This window comes from Camponotus floridanus, unplaced genomic scaffold (genome assembly GCF_003227725.1).
Source record: "Camponotus floridanus strain SB8 unplaced genomic scaffold, Cflo_v7.5 scaffold108, whole genome shotgun sequence".
Lineage (NCBI taxonomy): Eukaryota > Metazoa > Arthropoda > Insecta > Hymenoptera > Formicidae > Camponotus > Camponotus floridanus.
Window position 1 is genome coordinate 59,953 of NW_020229224.1, and position 23,047 is coordinate 82,999.

Genomic DNA, 23,047 nt, shown 5'->3' on the forward strand with positions numbered 1-23,047 from the left:
AAAAATATGTAATTTGCAATTTACAATTAAACTTAATATAATGTAATTAATCGCAAACACACATTGATTTATTAGATTTGTAGATTAATTTTAAATATGGAAGAAAATTAAATTAATAAAATTGCACTTTATTGTATCTTATAGTAATAAAATCATGTTTCCTTAATAACAAATACATTTATACATTTATACATTTATGTTCATAATAAAAGCTTTACAAATAGATATGAACTTTAAGAAATAAACATTCAATTCTTTGCATATATAAATAGAACATATTGCCGTTGTTTGTATTCGAAAAATATAAGAGCGTTGTAGCAATAATAATATAACAATAATAGCATTTATTAAAATATTGCTAGATAATTTAAGATGTTATATGTTAAGATGACTATACATATTTTCCACATTGAATTTCGTTGTTCATGTTAATATGCATCTTAAATTTGTCAACATAAAATTATAATTTTTTCCAATTTATTTACAAATTTTTACTTACACTTATATACCACTTTCATATGAACTTTTTTCTTCATCGCAATGATAAAATTGTCTCAGTCGACTAGCATTGTCACACATTTATATTTATATTTGATTATCTTAACCATTATATTGTTGCATACAAAATTCAACTTAACATAAATTTCAATAAATTTTATATCATCAAAGTAATTTTTTATTCATATAACAAAATATAAATATATTATTCCGTACTTGTAAATTTATTTATAAATAGTGCCAAAAGTAACATTAACTATTTGATTAATATTGACACCATATGACACGAAAAAAGATGTACCACGAATTTGATGTCAAAATTCAAAATGGCTGATTCAAAATGGCGATTAAAATCTTAAAAAATCTCAATAAATTGACGGATCAAAACTCGGTACTAAGGAGTTTTTTATCGCTGAATATGAATTTAAGTTGAAAATGATAGTTTGGATGCGGTGATTAAAAATTTCGAATAATGCAAAAAACTTCTGTATTCCATAAAATTACAGTTAACTATTGTATAACTATCTTGTGGATTTAAATCAGTTATTCCCTGGCGAAAATAAATATCGGAGCGTAAGTCGAATGTAAGGAAAGAGTAACAGAAGTGTAAACGAAACTTTTAGGAGACGTAAATTGAAACAACAAAATGTAAATGAAGCGTTAACACTTCGTTACTCTTTCTTTATATTCGATTTATGCTCCGATATTTATTTTCGCCAGGGTTTCATAAAATAAAACAAGTAAGTTAATCAAATTAAATTAATGTTAATATTAATGATTAATATTATTATAAAACTTAATAACAAACATAATTTTTAATAAATTATTAACGTACATCTCTGAATTAATCATTTTGAATCTGGATCTCAAATTTGTATTCAATGGTCCAAAGAACCTTTTGGTATCAAATTTCATAAATCATCATTGAACATCATTTTTATCTTGTCATTTTTGGCACAATTGGTTCTTATTTTCATACTTAATTTCGTAGTTAAAGGTGCAAGTTAAATGATAAATTAATATTTTTTCTGAATTAGACAAAAAAAGTTTGTCAATATCTCAAAACCATTTTTTCATACTTTGCTCGTTTTTCATTATCTAAGCAAACTGAATACACTCGCAGCTATAACACATTCATAAATTAGTTAAAATTTTCTACATATTTAAATAACAATTCTTTCAACTTTGAATTAAAAAATTCATATCTTATATGCAACAATCTAATATAGAACGAGGAACAACAATCGTTAAAATCCCTCATTCTCATTTTTTTTTTATATCAATGCAGCTCTATAATTGATATATGTATAGTTATATGTACAAACATACATACACGCACATACAAAAGCTCAATGCAAGCTTTGCATCGCTTCAACATCGTTAGTTTTAACGCAAATAAAAATTAAAAAGAGATGATTGACACCATTGGTCTCTTTCAAGTCACTGGGTTATTTCTTCATCACAATTGGGAAAGAAAAATAAAGTGGAAGTAGTGAAAAATGTTGCTAGAAAAGAAACTGTCCGCTACTGACAATATCAGAAGACGCATGTGCAGTCTTCCGATGCCCTGGCCTACCTGGCTCGTTTCCGATTCAATTTAGCCAGCTTGCGTCGCTTTAAAATCAATTGATATAGCGTGTCTAAACCTTCGTGGAGTCCTTCACCCGTAATAGCACACGCTGGTTGTACACGAATACAAGAACTACCAGGCATACCAGTTAGTTCTAACACTCCCAAATGCTTTTCCAGTTCGCTGACTTCCTTCGCACCTAGATCATAGATAGCTTATTAACAAAGCGAAGTAAAATATTCAAACTAGAATTATGTCTACTATATATCATTATTTACCTACTGATTATATTAAACTTCTCCCACACATAAACTATTCATATAATATATAGATAAACTAGATATAAATAAACTAGATGTATTCCAAAGCAAAAAATTAATTGAATAAACTTAATAGATTAAAAAAAGTTAAAAAAAAGAACAAGAAAGAGAAAAAAAGAAAAAAAAAGAAGGAAAAGAGAAGAAGAAAAAAAAAAAGAGAAGAAAAGAGAGAAGAAAAAAGAAGAGAAAAGGGAAAAAGAAAATGAAACGAGAGAAAAAGGAGAAAAAGAAGAGAAGAATGAGAAAGAAAGAGATAGTAAAAAAGGAAGAGAGAGAAAGAGACAAAAAGAGGAAGAAAGAAAGATATTAAAAGACAAAAAGAGGAAACATTAAGTTATTTTATGTTATAGGTAATGAGTGAATAAATATATAAATGAATAAATAAAAAACTAAATAAGTTAGCAAGTGAACAAGAAAAAGAAAAAAGAAAAGAGAAGGGAAAAAGAGAAAAAAAAGAAAACGGAGAAAAAATAGGAGAAAGAAATGAAGAACAAAAATGAAAAGGAGAAAGAAAAAAAAATAGTAGAGGAAGAAGATCTCTTCAAATAGAAAAAAATATTATATATTATTAAAAAAATAATAAATACGGTTTTTGCTGAGTAAATGGGCAAGATTTTTACAACAAGAGTTGTACATGCGCAAAAGCGCACAAAAATTGTTCTTATATCACTTTCCGAAATAATTAAAGTGTTACTTGAAAGTAGTATATGGGCAGGAAATCTAATCCGTCAAAATAAATCCTCACTATACCGTTATTAGCGTAGGAGACGTGGCTATTTCGAAGGAAGGCAGTGCTCTGATTGTCTATTGTCATAGTAGCAGCATGCTCTGATTGGCTTGTTCTATGATTTATTTAGATTAGTTGAAGAGCGGAGAAAATGAGATAAAATAGTACATAGTTAAGAGTAGTTAACAAAATACAGTCTTTTTCGCGGCACGCTTTCACTCTCCCGAATTGGCCGATATTTATAATATATTTTTAATATCCAATTATTATATGTCCAAATATTGGCCGTTAACGGATGTACAATGGACGTTCATTTCATATTTATGGAACGGACATAAAATGGACATAAAATGGACATAAAATGAATGTCCATAGGATGTCCTGTTCTGCCTATGATAAGCAAGTATAAATATAAATAAAATATAAAACTTTTATGTAAAATTTTATATGAAATAGATAAATTATATTATTTAATTATATTATTTAATTTTGTTGGGCCAAATGTTTTATATGTTATAAAGGATGCAATGCGATTTATTTATGTATAATCAAAAATAATTTTATATATATGATTAAATTAGGTCAAAATCCATACATAATTATATCTACACAATTATATATAATTAAATATGAACTTTTTTCTGAATTTATAAATTTTTGTTTATTTCAACAATAACTTGGAAGAACAGGACACTGAAAATAACATGCATTTTAGGTCCTTTTTTGAGTATTAATCCTTTTTGAACGTCCGAACTTGTGAAAAATCGGCGTCTTATGGACATTCAATGGATGTCCGTCCAACTTAATTCACATGTCTGTTGGATGTCCCAATGTCCGAACTCGAATATCTAATGGACGTCAATAGGACGTCCATGTGCTATCTGAGAAGTTCATTCTTTCAGCTTCTCATTTTTCTCTTCCTTGCCTTTTACTTCTCCTAATTGTTGTAGATTTCCTTAGAGAAAATTTTTTGATTAAACTCCTTGTTTCCTGTTAATTCCTGAGGACTTTTTTAAAGACATGCGCAGTTAAACGCCTCATTTCCCTTCGATTGCTGAGGATTTCTTCGAGAGGAATTCGCGATTAAACCTTTTCTAATCGCTGTGGATTTCTTCTAAAGAATTCGTGATTATTTTTTTTTTCATTTCCTATTTTATTTCTCTTCCATTCTAGTCCTTCCCTTACATAGGACACATCCCGTTTGGACATATAACGATTGGACACTATACGATTGCACATTGAACGATTGGACATTGAACGATAATTGGATACTGTATGATTAGACACCGTTCCATACGGGTTTGCAATATTCCACGCGAAATGAGGTTTAACACACACCGTCGTGTGCTTTCAGTATTAAACGAGGTTTATTATTGTACAGTTCCACATGGGTTTGCAATATTCCACGCGAAATAAGATTCAATCGTGCAGAGTGCGTGTCCAATCATTCAGTGTCTAATACTACATGTTCAATCGAGTGGTCCAAAAAACTGTCACTCCCTTATATATACATAAACAGGGTAGTCCACGTAAAATGTTACAAATTTATATCTCGAAAACGAAGCAATTTAGAGAAAAATGTTTCAGACAAAGTTGTATGGTTTCAAGAGGGACATAAGATGGTGCCATTAGTTTGACCTTGAAGAGTTATCTGAAGGTCACGTGAAGATCATATCCAACTTTTTAAACGGGACACAATATATGCTTTTACATATTCTTATAGTTCATCTCGAGAGCTTTCCAAAACACTATAATTAAGTTAGTTTTCATTAAGTACTTTCCGAGTTATAAAATCATTTCTTGAAATCATTTCTTATTAATTTTACATAAATCGTAAAATATCTTGTAAAATATTCATTTTTCGATTATCTTAATACTTTTATGTACAAAATAATGAGAGGAATCAATTGGTGTAAAGAAAACACATAATTGTTTCGAAAAAAAATGTAATTTACAATTAACAATTACATTTTTTTTTCTTAAAAATAACTACGTCTTTTCTTTACACCAATTGATTCCTCTCATTATTTTGTACATAAAAGTATTAAGGTAGAATAATCGAAAAATAAATATTTTATTAGATATTTTACGGTTTATGTAAAATTAAAAAATGATTTCAAGCCTCATAACTCGGAAAGTACTTAATGAAAACTAACTTAATTAGTATTTTGAAAAGCTCTCGAGATGAACTATAAGAATATGCGAAAGCATATAGAGTGTCCCGCTCAAAAAGTTACATGTGACCTTCACGTAATCTTCAGGTGACTCTTTAATGTCAAACTAATGACACCATCTTATGTTCTCCCTTCAAGCCATACAACTTTCGTCTGAAACATTTTTTTCTACAATCAAAATTAAAAAAGTTATAAGGTTGGAACTTTCAAAATGGAATACCCTGTACATATATATGTATATATATATATATACAGGGATATATATATATATATATACATATCGGATACGGTGATATATATACAGAGCGTCCCATTTTAACTTGGACACTTGTAATTTACAATTAACAATTACATATTTTTTCTTAAAAACAACTGTATGTATTATTTACATCAATTGATTCCTCTCATTATTTTCTACATAAAAGCATTAAGGTAAGATAATCGAAAAATGAATATTTTACTAGACATTTTATGGTTTATGTAAAATTAAGAAATGATATCAACCCTCATAACTCGAAAAGTTCTCAATGAAGAAATACTTTATAGTGTTTTGGAAAGCTCTCGAGATAAGCTACAAGAATATGTAATGAGAAAGTGTAGGTTCTATTTAAGAAATTGAAGGTGACCTTTAAGTGAACTTCAAATAACTCTTCAAGGTCAAACCAATGGTACCATCTTATGTCCCCTCGAAACCATACAACTTTTATCTGAAACATTTTTGTTTGCTGGGCTTAGTTTTTGAGATATTTTACTGTCCAAGTTAAAATAAGACACCCTGTATATATATATATATATATATATATATATATATATATATATATATATATATACCGTCAATTTTCGATCTTAACGAAATAAGGAAGTAGATTGACTCAAATTAAGAAAGAATGACCTATATTGTTTTGGAATTGTCGCAATAATTAACGAAAAATTAAATAAAAAAGATCGGCCAATCTGCGTGAGTAGAAGCGCGCGGCGACGAGAGTCGTCCCACTGTAATTTGATACTACGAGCGCGGCGACGCGGTGGGCGGATCGCTCTCCGAGACATGATGGTGGTTTGCGATATATCGCAATACCGCGCCGAAAAATGACCCGTCCTTTTAGTGGCGAGAAAATGATGCGCTATCATTTCCACCACCTTGCAGTAGATACCATGGTGCGCTTTTTTAATAGTGGTTTCCCCCATAGGTCTAGTCCACTCTCAATTTAAAAATTATTCAAAATGCCATTACTATACGCTGAATATATCGTAAATGTAAAAAATTAATGGTGACAGTACCTTTACAAAAAATGATTCATGGTTGAAAATCCCTCGATAAAATGTATTGCACACGTTGATAATGATGATAAAATGCTTCAAGAATCCTTACTTCATCTCGTACACGAAGGCGCACTGCTGAACCAGTTATCCCGATATTATGCACGACACCCAGTTTCACATAATTATTGCACAACACCTAAAATTGTACGGCCACTTGGTTTTCGTGCACGCCCGGGAAATGATTCCATGTAAATTGCGGCCGCACGATAAGTATTTTTTCCCGCTAGTCCGTATGCCACAATCATATCCGTATATTCCTGCAGAGTACACTTCATTTTCACTGTTAATTTACTACGCAAACACAAGATTTTTATTAAAACGTCTTAGCTCTCGCACGCTGTTACCAGACTGCGTACGCCAGCAGCACGCAACTACAGCTGACAGCTGAGCGGACATGTGAGTGTAATCATAGTGCGTCGAACTCACACGTACGCTTACACTTACATGTCCGCTCAGCTGTCAGCTGTAGTTGCGTGCTGCTGGCGTACGCAATAACTGGTAACAGCGTGCGAGAGCTAAGACATTTTAATAAAAATCTTGTGTTTGCGTAGTAAATTAACAGTGAAAATGAAGTGTACTTTGCAGGAATATACGGATATGATTGTAGCATACGGACTAGCGGGAGAAAATACTTATCGTGCGGCCGCAATTTACATGGAAACATTTCTCGGGCGTGCATGAAAACCAAGTGGCCGTACAATTTTACGTGTTGTGCAATAATTATGTGAAACTGGGTGTCGTGCATAATATCGGGATAACTGGTTCAGCAGTGCGCCTTCGTGTACGAGATGAAGAAAGGATTCTTGAAGCATTTTATCATCGTATCATTATCAACGTGTGCAATACATTTTTTATCAAGGGATTTTCAACCACGGATCAATTTTTGTAAAGGTACTGTCACCATTAATTTTTTACATTTACGATATATTCAGCGTATAGTAATGGAATTTTGAATAATTTTCAAATTGAGAGTGGACTAGGCTTATGGGGGAAACCACTATAAAAAAAGCGCACCATGCTATCTACCGCAAGGTGGTGTGGAAATGATAGCGCATCAATTTCTCGCCACTAAAAGGACGGGTCATTTTTCGGCGCGGTATTGCGATATATCGCAAACCACCATCATGTCTCGAAGAGCGACCCGCCCACCACTTCGCCGCGCTCGTAGTATCGGATTACAGTGGGACGACTCTTGTTGCCGCGCGCTTCTACTTACGCAGATTAGCCGATCTTCTTTATTTAATTTTTCGTTTTGCGACAATCCCAAAACAATACAGGTCATTCCTTCTTAATTTGAGCCAATCTACTTCCTTATTTCGTTAAGATCGAAAATTGACGGTATATATATATATATATATATATATATATATATATATATATATATATATATCACCGTATCCGATAATTTCGATAAGCTCTCTTCCCCATTTGACACTTTATTCTTCTCGCCCTTCTCTTTCAAAATTCAGTGATTTTTAACAAGAATGCTTGATTTTGATGAAATTTTCGAAGATTTTGCAAGAAATTTGTCCAAGTTTGAAGGGGACTTGCACAATTTTAAAGAGCACTTTACAGAACGAATCAATCAGAGCACACTATCACTATGGTGATAGCCAATCAGAGCGCTCCCTTCCTTTAGATGGCCGTGGCTCATGCGATAGGGATTTGTTTTGATGGGACCATTACCTGTCCACATACTGCTCTCGAAACAACAATGAATTTATTAATAAATCCTTATAAAACAAGAATTGCATATTTTATATATTTAATCAATGATTAACTAAATTTAAATAAATAATTAATTTAGTTTGATAAGCTCTAGTGATTAAGCGATGTGCTTCGTGTTGTTTACGTATACCTTTCGAAAAATGTCTTGTCCCATTGTCCTTTATGTGTACATATGTATAATGTTTGTAGTATCGGTTATATACCAGGTAAATCCTGTTTGTTGGCGAGAATTAGAATCGGCACATTCGCATTGTCTGGACTCCTCGCTGTCCTAGTAAGTTCCATTTTCGCCTCTTCAAGCCTCTCGGTGTCGCAGGAGTCAACGACGAAAATGATACCGTCTGTGCATCTTGTGTATGATTTCCATAATGGCCGTAACTTTTCCTGTCCACCGACGTCCCATACAAGGAAATTAACACCTATGTTCAAAAATATTAAATGATTTTCATCATAAAGAAACCTTTTCATCATAAATTATCTTTTCTTAAGAAAATTAAAAAGAGGGCGAGAAGGGAGAAGAGAGGAAATTTAATTTTCTTAAATTTTTCAAATAAAAATCTTTAACAAAAATAACATCACTTGATAGCTCTCGAAGAAGCGAGTCTATAATATTAAGAATGTCTATATAAATCTTGTAAAATAATTTCCTGATCTTCTATTTTTGTTTAAACTTCTAGGTAAAGAAAATATTTTACAGATATTTTGGTATATTTTACAGACTTTTACTTCCAAAAATCAGTTTTTTATGCGTCTTCGATTTTAATCTTTTTTACTCATACGAAAGTAAAACATAGAATCTTTTAAGTTTCAAATGATAGATTTACAAATAGATTTACAATATATTGAAAAAGATTAAATAAAAATCAAACAGTATAAAGAAAATACATAACACAGTTGTTCTTAAGAAAAAATATGTAGCTGCTCGTGCAAATTCATGTATTTTCTTAAAAAACAATTACATCCCACATAACATAAGATTTCCATAGAACATCCTAATTTGATCGAAATTAAAAAGTCATCCATAGGATTGATATTCCAGGAGGATATCTCGTATAACATAAGATTTCCGTAGGACATCCTGATTTGATCGAATAAACAATACAGACGATAAAAAATTATCCGTAGGATTTCCTGAGAATATATTTTTCTGATTGTTATATATAAATAGGGTGTCTCTGAGCACTACCTCACGCACTTGTGAAGAGGTAAAGCGCAGTAAATTAAATAAAGAAGTCCTATTCCATGTAATGATTTTTGCAATAATGATAGAAATATTAATTATTGAAATCGGACGAATGAGAAAAGCGCTCGATCGCTCGAGCTATAATACGGCCCACCATATCAGACATTGCTTGTCGGCGCGCGGCGAGGGGAAAGACAGCGCGCTGCTACCCGTGGTTATCGCCATCGCCATTTTCACGTTTCGCCGCACGCCGGCAGACGTGTGTGTGAAGTTAGCGTATCATTTTGTAGAAAATCATAAATAATTAAGAGTTCTGATTTTATTTACAATAGTTCTAGAGTTCTTGATGATTTAAACAAATAGTTCTGGTGATTAAAGCAAAGAAAATGCCTTAGGACAAACTGATATGCCAACTTCACGCAGCAAATCACTTTGTCCTATGACATTTTCGCCATCAATAATTGTTTAAATTTAAAAGATTTATAGTTCTACATGAGTTCTAAGAAGAGTTCTACATTCTAAATTAAGAAAAATATAAAATAAAATAAAAAACTGCAAAACCTCTTATCTATAGATATATAGAGAGAGGTGATATGCTGGATGTATTTCGACAGTTCTGTTTATTCCAAAGCAGTTCTCGCATAGTTCTGGGCATATACAGTGCCTTTCCAAAGAGTTCTCACGATAAAAACGATTGGAAAATTGTTTAAAAAATTTTTCTTCCAGAGAAACGAGTATTTTCGAGTATAGAGATGATATGCTGGATGTATTTCGACAGTTCTGTTTATTCCAAAGCAGTTCTCGCATAGTTCTGGGCATATACAGTGCTTTTCCAAAGAGTTCTCACGATAAAAACGATTGGAAAATTTGTAAAAAAATTTTTCTTCCCGAAAAACGAGCATTTTCGAGTATAGAGATGATATGCTGGATGTATTTCGACAGTTCTGTGTATTCCAAAGCAGTTCTCGCATAGTTCTGGGCATATACAGTGCCTTTCCAAAGAGTTCTCACGATAAAAACGATTGGAAAATTGTTTAAAAAATTTTTCTTCCAGAGAAACGAGTATTTTCGAGTATAGAGATGATATGCTGGATGTATTTCGACAGTTCTGTTTATTCCAAAGCAGTTCTCGCATAGTTCTGGGCATATACAGTGCTTTTCCAAAGAGTTCTCACGATAAAAACGATTGGAAAATTTGTAAAAAAATTTTTCTTCCCGAAAAACGAGCATTTTCGAGTATAGAGATGATATGCTGGATGTATTTCGACAGTTCTGTGTATTCCAAAGCAGTTCTCGCATAGTTCTGGGCATATACAGTGCCTTTCCAAAGAGTTCTCACGATAAAAACGATTGGAAAATTGTTTAAAAAATTTTTCTTCCAGAGAAACGAGTATTTTCGAGTATAGAGATGATATGCTGGATGTATTTCGACAGTTCTGTTTATTCCAAAGCAGTTCTCGCATAGTTCTGGGCATATACAGTGCTTTTCCAAAGAGTTCTCACGATAAAAACGATTGGAAAATTGTTTAAAAAATTTTTCTTCCAGAGAAACGAGTATTTTCGAGTATAGAGATGATATGCTGGATGTATTTCGACAGTTCTGTTTATTCCAAAGCAGTTCTCGCATAGTTCTGGGCATATACAGTGCTTTTCCAAAGAGTTCTCACGATAAAAACGATTGGAAAATTTGTAAAAAAATTTTTCTTCCCGAAAAACGAGCATTTTCGAGTATAGAGATGATATGCTGGATGTATTTCGACAGTTCTGTGTATTCCAAAGCAGTTCTCGCATAGTTCTGGGCATATACAGTGCCTTTCCAAAGAGTTCTCACGATAAAAACGATTGGAAAATTGTTTAAAAAATTTTTCTTCCAGAGAAACGAGTATTTTCGAGTATAGAGATGATATGCTGGATGTATTTCGACAGTTCTGTTTATTCCAAAGCAGTTCTCGCATAGTTCTGGGCATATACAGTGCTTTTCCAAAGAGTTCTCACGATAAAAACGATTGGAAAATTTGTAAAAAAATTTTTCTTCCCGAAAAACGAGCATTTTCGAGTATAGAGATGATATGCTGGATGTATTTCGACAGTTCTGTGTATTCCAAAGCAGTTCTCGCATAGTTCTGGGCATATACAGTGCCTTTCCAAAGAGTTCTCACGATAAAAACGATTGGAAAATTGTTTAAAAAATTTTTCTTCCAGAGAAACGAGTATTTTCGAGTATAGAGATGATATGCTGGATGTATTTCGACAGTTCTGTTTATTCCAAAGCAGTTCTCGCATAGTTCTGGGCATATACAGTGCTTTTCCAAAGAGTTCTTATGATAAAAACGATTGGAAAATTTTTTGAACAATTTTTTTATTCGAAGAACGAGTAAAAAAATCTTCGAGTATAATTTAAATTAGAAAATTTTTTCTTCTTTGAAACTATTTCCGAATTAGGAATGGAACTGAAGAATGGAATTTTTCTCGTTCTTAGCGTAACCCAGAACACGGCGTGGACGTGACGAGATAATGGTTCCTTTTTTCTTTTTCTTTTTTTGTTTTTTTTGTTTTTTTACATTTATATTTATTTTTTTATTTTTTTTTATTTATATTTATTTTTTTTATTTTATTTAGTTTTTTATATTTATATTTTTTGTGCTTTATTTTAATAAGAACATTCAAATAATTAAAGTATATAAGTATTATATAAGTATAATATGGAATATAAGTATATTATAATATGGAATAAATTTTTCTTAAATATTTTAGTTTATATTATTAATTTAATTTATATTATTTGTGCATATATTAATGCATGTGGCACTATCATGTATTTACTCGCTGACACTTGTGTTCTCTTTAATTTCAAGTCGTCATATTCATACCAAGAAGCATTGGTAAATAACAAAGCGGTATAATGGCATGCACTCTTGATATAATTGACAACTCCTCTTAATAGATATTTGTTATCACCAATTGTGACGTTTTTCGCAATATTTTGTAAGCTATAGCTTCTAATAGCTTCTAATCCTATATTTTTCAAATAGTTTTCATCAGTTACAATACTTGTGTCTATTATAATTTGTGGACCATATTTTTCTATAATGTGGCACGAATTATTACATTTTACGCACGTTTGTTTTGACATAATTACGTCATTAATAGCATCTTGGATATGCTGAAGCCCTTTGTGTAACAAAAGACGCGGCTCACCGACATCGGCAGTGGAGGGGATAACGCACCCAAGCGAAAGCAGCTGAAGCTAGCCGAGGACGCCGAGCTCATACGTTATCCCCTCCACTGCCGATGAGCCGCGTCTTCGTTCCGGCATCATTGCTCTGACCAGCTCTGACCAGCTCTGACGGCATCTCTGCATAGGAGACGGACATATCGGACTGTCATTCTCGTGAACTCGTGTCTCGATTTCAGATCAGGAACACTTTGTGTACGATATTTTTTATAAATATTCGGCATAATCTTAAATGAGAGAGAGCATACCACTTTGATGCATTTCGGCATTATTTTTCCATCCTAAATTTTTATTTTTTTTTCTTTGTATTGAGATATGTATATAAACAGCAGTTATAATATTAAGTATATCATACATATATTATTGAATTAGTTTTAGTTGAAAAAATGTACGATCAAAATAAATTGATACAAATATTGACAACTCCAGAATATAGATGCATAGATGTAAATGGAAAATGTTTTCCACCCTCAAATGCTATGTATAAAAAAATAAGTGAAAAAATGAAAGAAATAGATTCATATATAAGTCCGAAACATATATATACGATATTAAATACAGATAGACGCGGTATGCGTACTGCCACAATAAAAGCATTTAAATTAGGTAAAAATATTAAAAATTCTCCCAATGAGGCAATTGATGAAAGTTTTTCCGAGTATTCACCTGAATGCCAAAATAAATTAGGTAATAATAAGATTTTCAAACTTATTATTTCTGACAAAAACTGGAATGATATAAAGCCTATCGTTAAACAATATAGAAACCGTCGATATTTAAAATTAAAACCTGGAGAATGGTCCAATATATTTGCGACAAAGATATGGGAACAGACAAAAATTCCCTGTGCATTTACGTTTAAAAATGCAGCTGTATTTCCAAGCCTCAATGCCAAATGTTTCGTGCGATTTTATGCAATATGCAAGGAATGTAAAGCAACATTAAATGGTAAATTGTTTAAAAAACCACACGATGGTCAAGATGCAATATTTGATTGTGCCTTATTAGGATTTAACAATCAAATTATTCATGCAAAAAAAAGACAATTAAAAGGTTCTTTACGGCAAAAAGTAGCTGGCTATTTGGTAGATGCAAAAAAAGAAGCAACAATTTGGCGTACTGAAGAGGCAAATAGAATTATGGAATTTGGTGATTCAGATCCACCAATTTTGTTTTCGCCTCGTGTTTTACGTAAAGCCAAGCAAAATGAATTGGACAATCGTTTAGGTATCACTGATTGTAATGCAATAGGAAATTTGCAAATATATAAATACACTAAAAGATGTGGTTCAATACATGGAATAGGCTTTGATCCATTTTATGTTATGTACTGGTCTAAGGAGCAAATGATGCTGTATAAAATAATTAATCGATCGAAAAATGCATATTTTACTATGGACGCCACAGGCAGTATAGCGAAAAAATTATCAATGCCTGATGGAACAAAATCTGCCCATCTCTTTTTGTACCAATGCGTAATCGTTCCGGAAGACAAACGTGGTATTCCAGTTTTCCAAATGATTTCTACAAAACAAGATGCATCTCTTATAACATATTTTCTATTGGAAATTCGGAGAGCGGGTGCTACAGTGCCGTCTGTAATAATAACAGATTTTAGTCGAGCAATATTAGTTGCTTTAGCGCGTGCATTTGCAGATTGTGCGGATCTCAAACATTATTTACAACGATGTTATGAAATCGTTATAAAGAACAAAGAAGTGGATCTACCAAGCTCATACTTGAGATTGGATGTTAGCCATATAATAAAAATAATAAGTAATTGGGAATGTTTGCGACATTTACCAAATAAAGTGCGGCAGTTTTACCTCAGATGCATTGCTCAAGCATATAAAATGCAAAATTTGGATGAGTTACGTTCTTTTTTAACATCCGTACTTGTTGTAGCTTTAAGCGAAGATGTTGGTTGTATCAATGACATCTCTGTTCCAGCTGAGACATGCTTACAATCTGCAAATAATTGTATTAAAGGCGTGCATGTTGAGGACCTTAATCTTAAAGATATCTCGGAGTTAGATGATTTCAGTTCCGAAGACACTCCATTATCCTGGCAGGAATGGAGCGACGATTTATATGCCAAAGCTAACACTTTAGCATTACAATCACAAAATGGAAATATAGTTAATGCGTTTTATAATCCTGCAGCTGCTAAGAAAATTAAGAATTTGATTCAAGATTTGCCACTGTGGACAGGTGTAATGCGTCCGCATTTTAAGACTGGCACGGAAATATCGACTTCTTCCTCAGTTGAATCGCTTTTCGCTGAGTATAAGACACGACTTTTCAAAGGATGCATTCCAATGAGAGTCGATAAATTTGTAGCTAGTCATCTCGATTATCTTGATGGCAGATTACGTTTAGATTATGCTGCAAACGCTTTTTCTACACAGCAGGAATGCGAAACATCCCTGAAAAATAATGATATACATAAAGATAAATCTGAGCAATATTCCGACTTTTCGAGTAACTCATATTTTGATACATCAATTTCTAACATTAATGATAATAATCTCACTACGAACAGTTCATTAAATTTAGTAAGTTCTACCACAGACAGTTCTTATAACATTCAGACTAATTCTAAAGCATCAGATTCGATATGCTCCATTTCTGACGATACCGTAAATGATCCGTTAAACTTCCAAGAAAATTGGAGAGGTTTAGTAAATAAAGATACTCAAAAATGTAGCAACATTAAAAAAAAATCATATTTAGACAAATGTCCCGAATGGGAAAGTATCGAATCAACAGATGCGGTTTTCATACCAATAATAAAAAACGGTAATTTATGCCAGCCTGTTAAATTACAAGGAAAAACCGTAATGATACGTAATACGTGTGCTTTTGACGCTCTTTTACATATAACTGCACATATGATCGGCATGGATGTAGAGTACAAACGTATTGTACAAGATACAAATGATTGTTTCATCCAGTTAGCCACAAAAATTGTATCTCGTGGAAAGATTACCAAAAATGAGTACACTGAAAGAGCATCTTTCCTCATTCATTTATCATTATTCCAACAATCAACATATACAAGAAATTTTCAATCGTTAGACGCTATGTGTAACGCTGCCCATTTAGCCGAGTTTACTTTCGCCTCCTTACCCAGTCTTCGTAGAAGCAAAACGTGCGAAATTTGTGGCTATTACAATGAAAGAAATTTCACAACTATAAGTGTGAACGTAGATATTTTGTTACACAAAGGGCTTCAGCATATCCAAGATGCTATTAATGACGTAATTATGTCAAAACAAACGTGCGTAAAATGTAATAATTCGTGCCACATTATAGAAAAATATGGTCCACAAATTATAATAGAAACAAGTATTGTAACTGATGAAAACTATTTGAAAAATATAGGATTAGAAGCTATTAGAAGCTATAGCTTACAAAATATTGCGAAAAACGTCACAATTGGTGATAACAAATATCTATTAAGAGGAGTTGTCAATTATATCAAGAGTGCATGCCATTATACCGCTTTGTTATTTACCAATGCTTCTTGGTATGAATATGACGACTTGAAATTAAAGAGAACACAAGTGTCAGCGAGTAAATACATGATAGTGCCACATGCATTAATATATGCACAAATAATATAAATTAAATTAATAATATAAACTAAAATATTTAAGAAAAATTTATTCCATATTATAATATACTTATATTCCATATTATACTTATATAATACTTATATACTTTAATTATTTGAATGTTCTTATTAAAATAAAGCACAAAAAATATAAATATAAAAAACTAAATAAAATAAAAAAAATAAATATAAATAAAAAAAAATAAAAAAATAAATATAAATGTAAAAAAACAAAAAAAACAAAAAAAGAAAAAGAAAAAAGGAACCATTATCTCGTCACGTCCACGCCGTGTTCTGGGTTACGCTAAGAACGAGAAAAATTCCATTCTTCAGTTCCATTCCTAATTCGGAAATAGTTTCAAAGAAGAAAAAATTTTCTAATTTAAATTATACTCGAAGATTTTTTTACTCGTTCTTCGAATAAAAAAATTGTTCAAAAAATTTTCCAATCGTTTTTATCATAAGAACTCTTTGGAAAAGCACTGTATATGCCCAGAACTATGCGAGAACTGCTTTGGAATAAACAGAACTGTCGAAATACATCCAGCATATCATCTCTATACTCGAAAATACTCGTTTCTCTGGAAGAAAAATTTTTTAAACAATTTTCCAATCGTTTTTATCGTGAGAACTCTTTGGAAAGGCACTGTATATGCCCAGAACTATGCGAGAACTGCTTTGGAATACACAGAACTGTCGAAATACATCCAGCATATCATCTCTATACTCGAAAATGCTCGTTTTTCGGGAAGAAAAATTTTTTTACAAATTTTCCAATCGTTTTTATCGTGAGAACTCTTTGGAAAAGCACTGTATATGCCCAGAACTATGCGAGAACTGCTTTGGAATAAACAGAACTGTCGAAATACATCCAGCATATCATCTCTATACTCGAAAATACTCGTTTCTCTGGAAGAAAAATTTTTTAAACAATTTTCCAATCGTTTTTATCGTGAGAACTCTTTGGAAAGGCACTGTATATGCCCAGAACTATGCGAGAACTGCTTTGGAATAAACAGAACTGTCGAAATACATCCAGCATATCATCTCTATACTCGAAAATACTCGTTTCTCTGGAAGAAAAATTTTTTAAACAATTTTCCAATCGTTTTTATCGTGAGAACTCTTTGGAAAGGCACTGTATATGCCCAGAACTATGCGAGAACTGCTTTGGAATACACAGAACTGTCGAAATACATCCAGCATATCATCTCTATACTCGAAAATGCTCGTTTTTCGGGAAGAAAAATTTTTTTACAAATTTTCCAATCGTTTTTATCGTGAGAACTCTTTGGAAAAGCACTGTATATGCCCAGAACTATGCGAGAACTGCTTTGGAATAAACAGAACTGTCGAAATACATCCAGCATATCATCTCTATACTCGAAAATACTCGTTTCTCTGGAAGAAAAATTTTTTAAACAATTTTCCAATCGTTTTTATCGTGAGAACTCTTTGGAAAGGCACTGTATATGCCCAGAACTATGCGAGAACTGCTTTGGAATACACAGAACTGTCGAAATACATCCAGCATATCATCTCTATACTCGAAAATGCTCGTTTTTCGGGAAGAAAAATTTTTTTACAAATTTTCCAATCGTTTTTATCGTGAGAACTCTTTGGAAAAGCACTGTATATGCCCAGAACTATGCGAGAACTGCTTTGGAATAAACAGAACTGTCGAAATACATCCAGCATATCATCTCTATACTCGAAAATACTCGTTTCTCTGGAAGAAAAATTTTTTAAACAATTTTCCAATCGTTTTTATCGTGAGAACTCTTTGGAAAGGCACTGTATATGCCCAGAACTATGCGAGAACTGCTTTGGAATAAACAGAACTGTCGAAATACATCCAGCATATCACCTCTCTCTATATATCTATAGATAAGAGGTTTTGCAGTTTTTTATTTTATTTTATATTTTTCTTAATTTAGAATGTAGAACTCTTCTTAGAACTCATGTAGAACTATAAATCTTTTAAATTTAAACAATTATTGATGGCGAAAATGTCATAGGACAAAGTGATTTGCTGCGTGAAGTTGGCATATCAGTTTGTCCTAAGGCATTTTCTTTGCTTTAATCACCAGAACTATTTGTTTAAATCATCAAGAACTCTAGAACTATTGTAAATAAAATCAGAACTCTTAATTATTTATGATTTTCTACAAAATGATACGCTAACTTCACACACACCCGGCAGACAATGTCTGAGACGGTGGGCCGTCTCGGGCGCGCGGCTCACTGACGTGTGCCCGTCTAAAGGTCGGTGCTTATTAGCGCAACTTTACTCAATAATTACCGCTTTATTAAGTATTATAGAAAAAAATGGTTCAGGACTTTTCAACTCGATTTTTAATCAGATATAACGCTATTTACTCCATGGGCGCTTTTTCAGTTACACTCTGTATATATATAGAGGGGGCATTTATAGTGACGCAAGCAATTTTTTCGAAAATGAAGCAAGATATAAAAAAATGTTCCAGACAAAAGTTTGATTCGAAGGGGGACATAAAATGGTGTCATTGGTTTGACCCTGAAAAGTTGTTTGAAGGTCATGTGAAGGTCACCTCCAACTTTTTAGATGGGACACCCTTTTATATTTATGGGATACTTTTACATATTCTTATAGCTATATAATTAATTGCAAATTATATGTATATTTTTTTCTTCGAAACAACTATGTGTTTTCTTTACATCAATTAATTCCTCTCATAATTTTGTGCATAAATATATTAAGGTAAGATAATCGAAAAATGAATATTTTACAAGATATTTTACGATTTATGTAAAATTAAAAAATTATTTAAAGCCTCATAACTCGAAAAGTACTCAATGAAAAAATACTTTATTATAATGTTTTTGAAAGCTCTTGAATCGAGCTACAAGAATATGCAAAAGTATATAGGGTGTTCTGTTTAAAAAGTTGGAGGTGACCTCCACTTGATGTTCAGGTGACTCTTCAAAGTCAAATTAATGGCACCATCTTATATTCTCCTTCAAGCCATACAACTTTTGTCTGAAACATTTTTCGATTTAATGCAGTGTTTTTGAGATATTCGCGTGTATTGATTAAATTGGTCTACCCTGTATATGTATATGTATATATATGTATATATATATATATATATATATATATATATATATATATATATATATACAGGGAGGGCCATTTTAAGTGATCCACCCAAATAACTTTTTTATATTTGAATGTACAACAAAATGTTTCAAATAAAAGTTGCTTGACTTCGAGGGGGACAGAAGATGGGTGGCAAAAATTTGACCTTGGATAGTCATTTGAAGGTCACATAAAGATCACCTTCAATTTCTTAAATGGAACCCCCTATTTTTCATTGCATATTCTTGTAGCTTATCTCGAGAACTTTCCAAAACACTATAATTAAGTACCTTTTTATTAAGTACTTTTTGAGTTATAAGGCTTGAAATAATTTCTTAATTTTACATAAATCATAAAATATCTAGTAAACCATTCATTTTTCGATTATCTTACCTTCATACTTTTATATACAAAATAATGAGAGGAATCAATTGGTGTAAAGAAAACATACAGTTGTTTTTAAGAAAAAATATGGAATTGTTAATTGCAAATTACATATTTTTTCTTAGAAACAACTATGTGTTTTCTTTATAACTTGTTTTCCTTATAACTCAAAAAGTACTTAATAAAAAGGTACTTAATTATAGTATTTTGGAAAGCTCTCGAGATAAGCTACAAGAATATGCAATGAAAAATAGGGGGTTCCATTTAAGAAATTGAAGGTAATCTTTATGTGACTTTCAAATGACTATCCAAGGTCAAATTTTTGCCACCCATCTTCTGTCCCCCTCGAAGTCAAGCAACTTTTATTTGAAACATTTTGTTGTACATTCAAATATAAAAAAGTTATTTGGGTGGATCACTTAAAATGGCCTACCCTGTATATATATATATATATATATATATATATATATATATATATATATATATATGATTACTAGTTTGTTCGTTTACCGCTACGCGACGCTTCTCTCGTATTTAAGTTTAATAATGAGAATTATATAAAGCTTGCAAAAGGCGACAAATATGATTTTAAAAAAAATAGTTTCCCTCAATTTAATGTCCGACCTCAGTGGAGGCACTTCAGATATTAAACTGATTTTATAAATCGGACGAAGAAATGTCGGGCAAATAAATAAAAATGATCAGTTCATCATCTTTAGAGTTTCAGATAAAAATAATTCAGCTTTAAAGAAGCAATAAAGCAGTATTAATTTTATAAATAGCTCAAGTATTTAAATTTCCATTTAAAAAATTGTAATGCCATTGGAATTTATTTTGGCGACACTATTTGAGATTACTATTTTATTGCTTTTTTAAAACTATACTGTGTTTGCATAAAATATTTTTTCAAAAATATTTCGTTCGAGATATTTTATATAGATTCATATATTTAATGATTTCCTCTGGATCAGTTTAGAACAATGAAAAAGACATTTTAAACCTCCAGTGAATATTGTTGGGATTTAATTTTGTTATGTAATTCATTCCAGAGATATCTATTTTTGGATCTCCTAAGGATAACATGAAAGCGGACTCAAATATCCTCAGTATATTCTAAGTATATCCAATTTTATACAGATATCCTTCGGATAATTAAAAGTTTTTGAAGTATATAGTGGTCGTACCTAAGATCAACTTTTGCTATGTGGGATGTTTTCTTTACATCAACAATGATTCCTCTTATTATTCTGTACATAAGAGAAATTTATTAAGATAAATTTAAGGTAAATCTTAATTTTATTAAGAGAATAAATCTTAATTTTATTAAGATTTATTATCTTAATAATAAATCTAAAGTTACCTTCAATTTCTTAAATGGAACCCCCTATTTTTCATTGCATATTCTTGTAGCTTATCTCGAGAGCTTTCCAAAACATTATAATTAAGTACCTTTTCATTAAGTTCTTTTTGAGTTATAAGGCTTGAAATAATTTCTTAATTTTACATAAACCATAAAATATCTAGTAAACCATTCTTTTTCGATTATCTTACCTTGATACTTTTATGTACAAAATAATGAGAGGAATCAATTGGTGTAAAGAAAACACATAATTGTTTCTAAGAAAAAATATGTAATTTGCAATTAACAATTCCATATTTTTTCTTAAAAACAACTGTATGTTTTCTTTACACCAATTGATTCCTCTCATTATTTTGTATATAAAAGTATCAAGGTAAGATAATCGAAAAATGAATGGTTTACTAGATATTTTATGGTTTATGTAAAATTAAGAAATTATTTCAAGCCTTATAACTCAAAAAGTACTTAATGAAAAGGTACTTATAGTGTTTTGGAAAGCTCTCGAGATAAGCTACAAGAATATGCAATGAAAAATAGGGGGTTCCATTTAAGAAATTGAAGGTAACCTTCATGTGACCTTCAAATGACTATCCAAGGTCAAATTTTTGCCACCCATCTTCTGTCCCCCTCGAAGTCAAGCAACTTTTATTTGAAACATTTTGTTGTACATTCAAATATAAAAAAGTTATTGGGGTGGATAAATTAAAATGGCTCACCCTGTATGTATATATATATGTATGTACATATGTACACACATATATATACTGCTTAACAAAATTATCGCGTAAGTGTGTGTGTGTGCAATATCGAAGATCGATTTTAACATTATAGGTCGGATTAAAAAAATTATGGGTAAATGTTTACTTTACGTCACACAGCTCGAAAAATTTTTATTTTCACATATGTTGTAGAAAATACATTCCTAAGTAATACACCGTTTGAATTTTGTGGCGTTCTCTCTTCATTCTTGAGATATGCAATTTTGAAGTTTCATACTTATTTGTATTATCTTTTTTCGTTACTTTCTAAATATGTTTATATTTTTGTGTTTACATTTCCTGAGGTCATCTTTCTGAATAACTTTCAGAAGGTTTTAGCCGCTTATTGTTATTTATTAAATAGTTATTAATAAAAAAAGTTTCAAGAATAGAATATAATTTTACGATATCATGTATAGTTTAAGAAGAAATATGGGCGCACACACACGCGCGCGCGGGGAGTGCAAGGGGGGCCTTCGGCCCCCCCTCCCGCACTCAGTCCGCCGGTAGAGGACGCATTGCGAAGAGTTCAATCACAATGGATAAGGAATGTGTCCTCTACAACATATCTGAAAATAAAAATTTTTCGAACTGTGTGACGTAAAGTAAACATTTACTAAATTATTATTTAACCTAATTCTTAATTTAATCGTTGAATCTCTTTGAAACCGAGTTATTAAATCGAGTGATGAAATTCGAATTTTTATTTAAAAAATTTTTGCCTCCTTCCTCTCCCTATCTCTCATGGATTTCATAAATTGGTGGTAATTTGGCGTGACAAATGGAGGCTTAAAATTATTTACGAGTTTCTATTAACTGTCTTACTTTTCATTTTTTTGGTCAAGAATTCTATACAAAATCGTTGATAAATTTTAATCACTTATAAGTTAAATTATTAAAACTATTAAGGTCTCGACATTTTTATATTAGGATTTTTTTATTCCATTTTATCTTTAGAATACGCTATTGAAATATTATACAGAAATTGTGAAACATCCTGTTTAACATAGTTGAACAAAGAAAACACAAGGACAAGATTAATCATTTAATATC

At 31.5% G+C, this 23,047-nt stretch overlaps 1 protein-coding gene across 3 annotated transcripts in view; it reads right to left on the bottom strand.

The window, feature by feature from the left end:
- Window positions 1-1,694: 1,694 nt before the first annotated feature.
- Window positions 1,695-23,047, bottom strand: part of LOC105257980 (ADP-ribosylation factor-like protein 4C) — a 62,697-nt gene continuing 41,344 nt past the window's right edge. For 2 of the 3 annotated variants that reach the window (XM_011268962.2, XM_011268961.2), the window contains exons 3-4: window positions 8,544-8,759; window positions 1,695-2,267 (exon numbers count right to left, since the gene is read on the bottom strand). In XM_011268962.2, coding sequence (XP_011267264.1) covers window positions 2,071-2,267; window positions 8,544-8,759 — 413 coding nt within the window. In that variant the 3' untranslated portion in view covers window positions 1,695-2,070. Of the gene's footprint in view, window positions 2,268-8,470; window positions 8,760-23,047 lie in introns of all 3 variants that reach the window. The other variant, XR_889705.3, reaches the window with a different exon arrangement.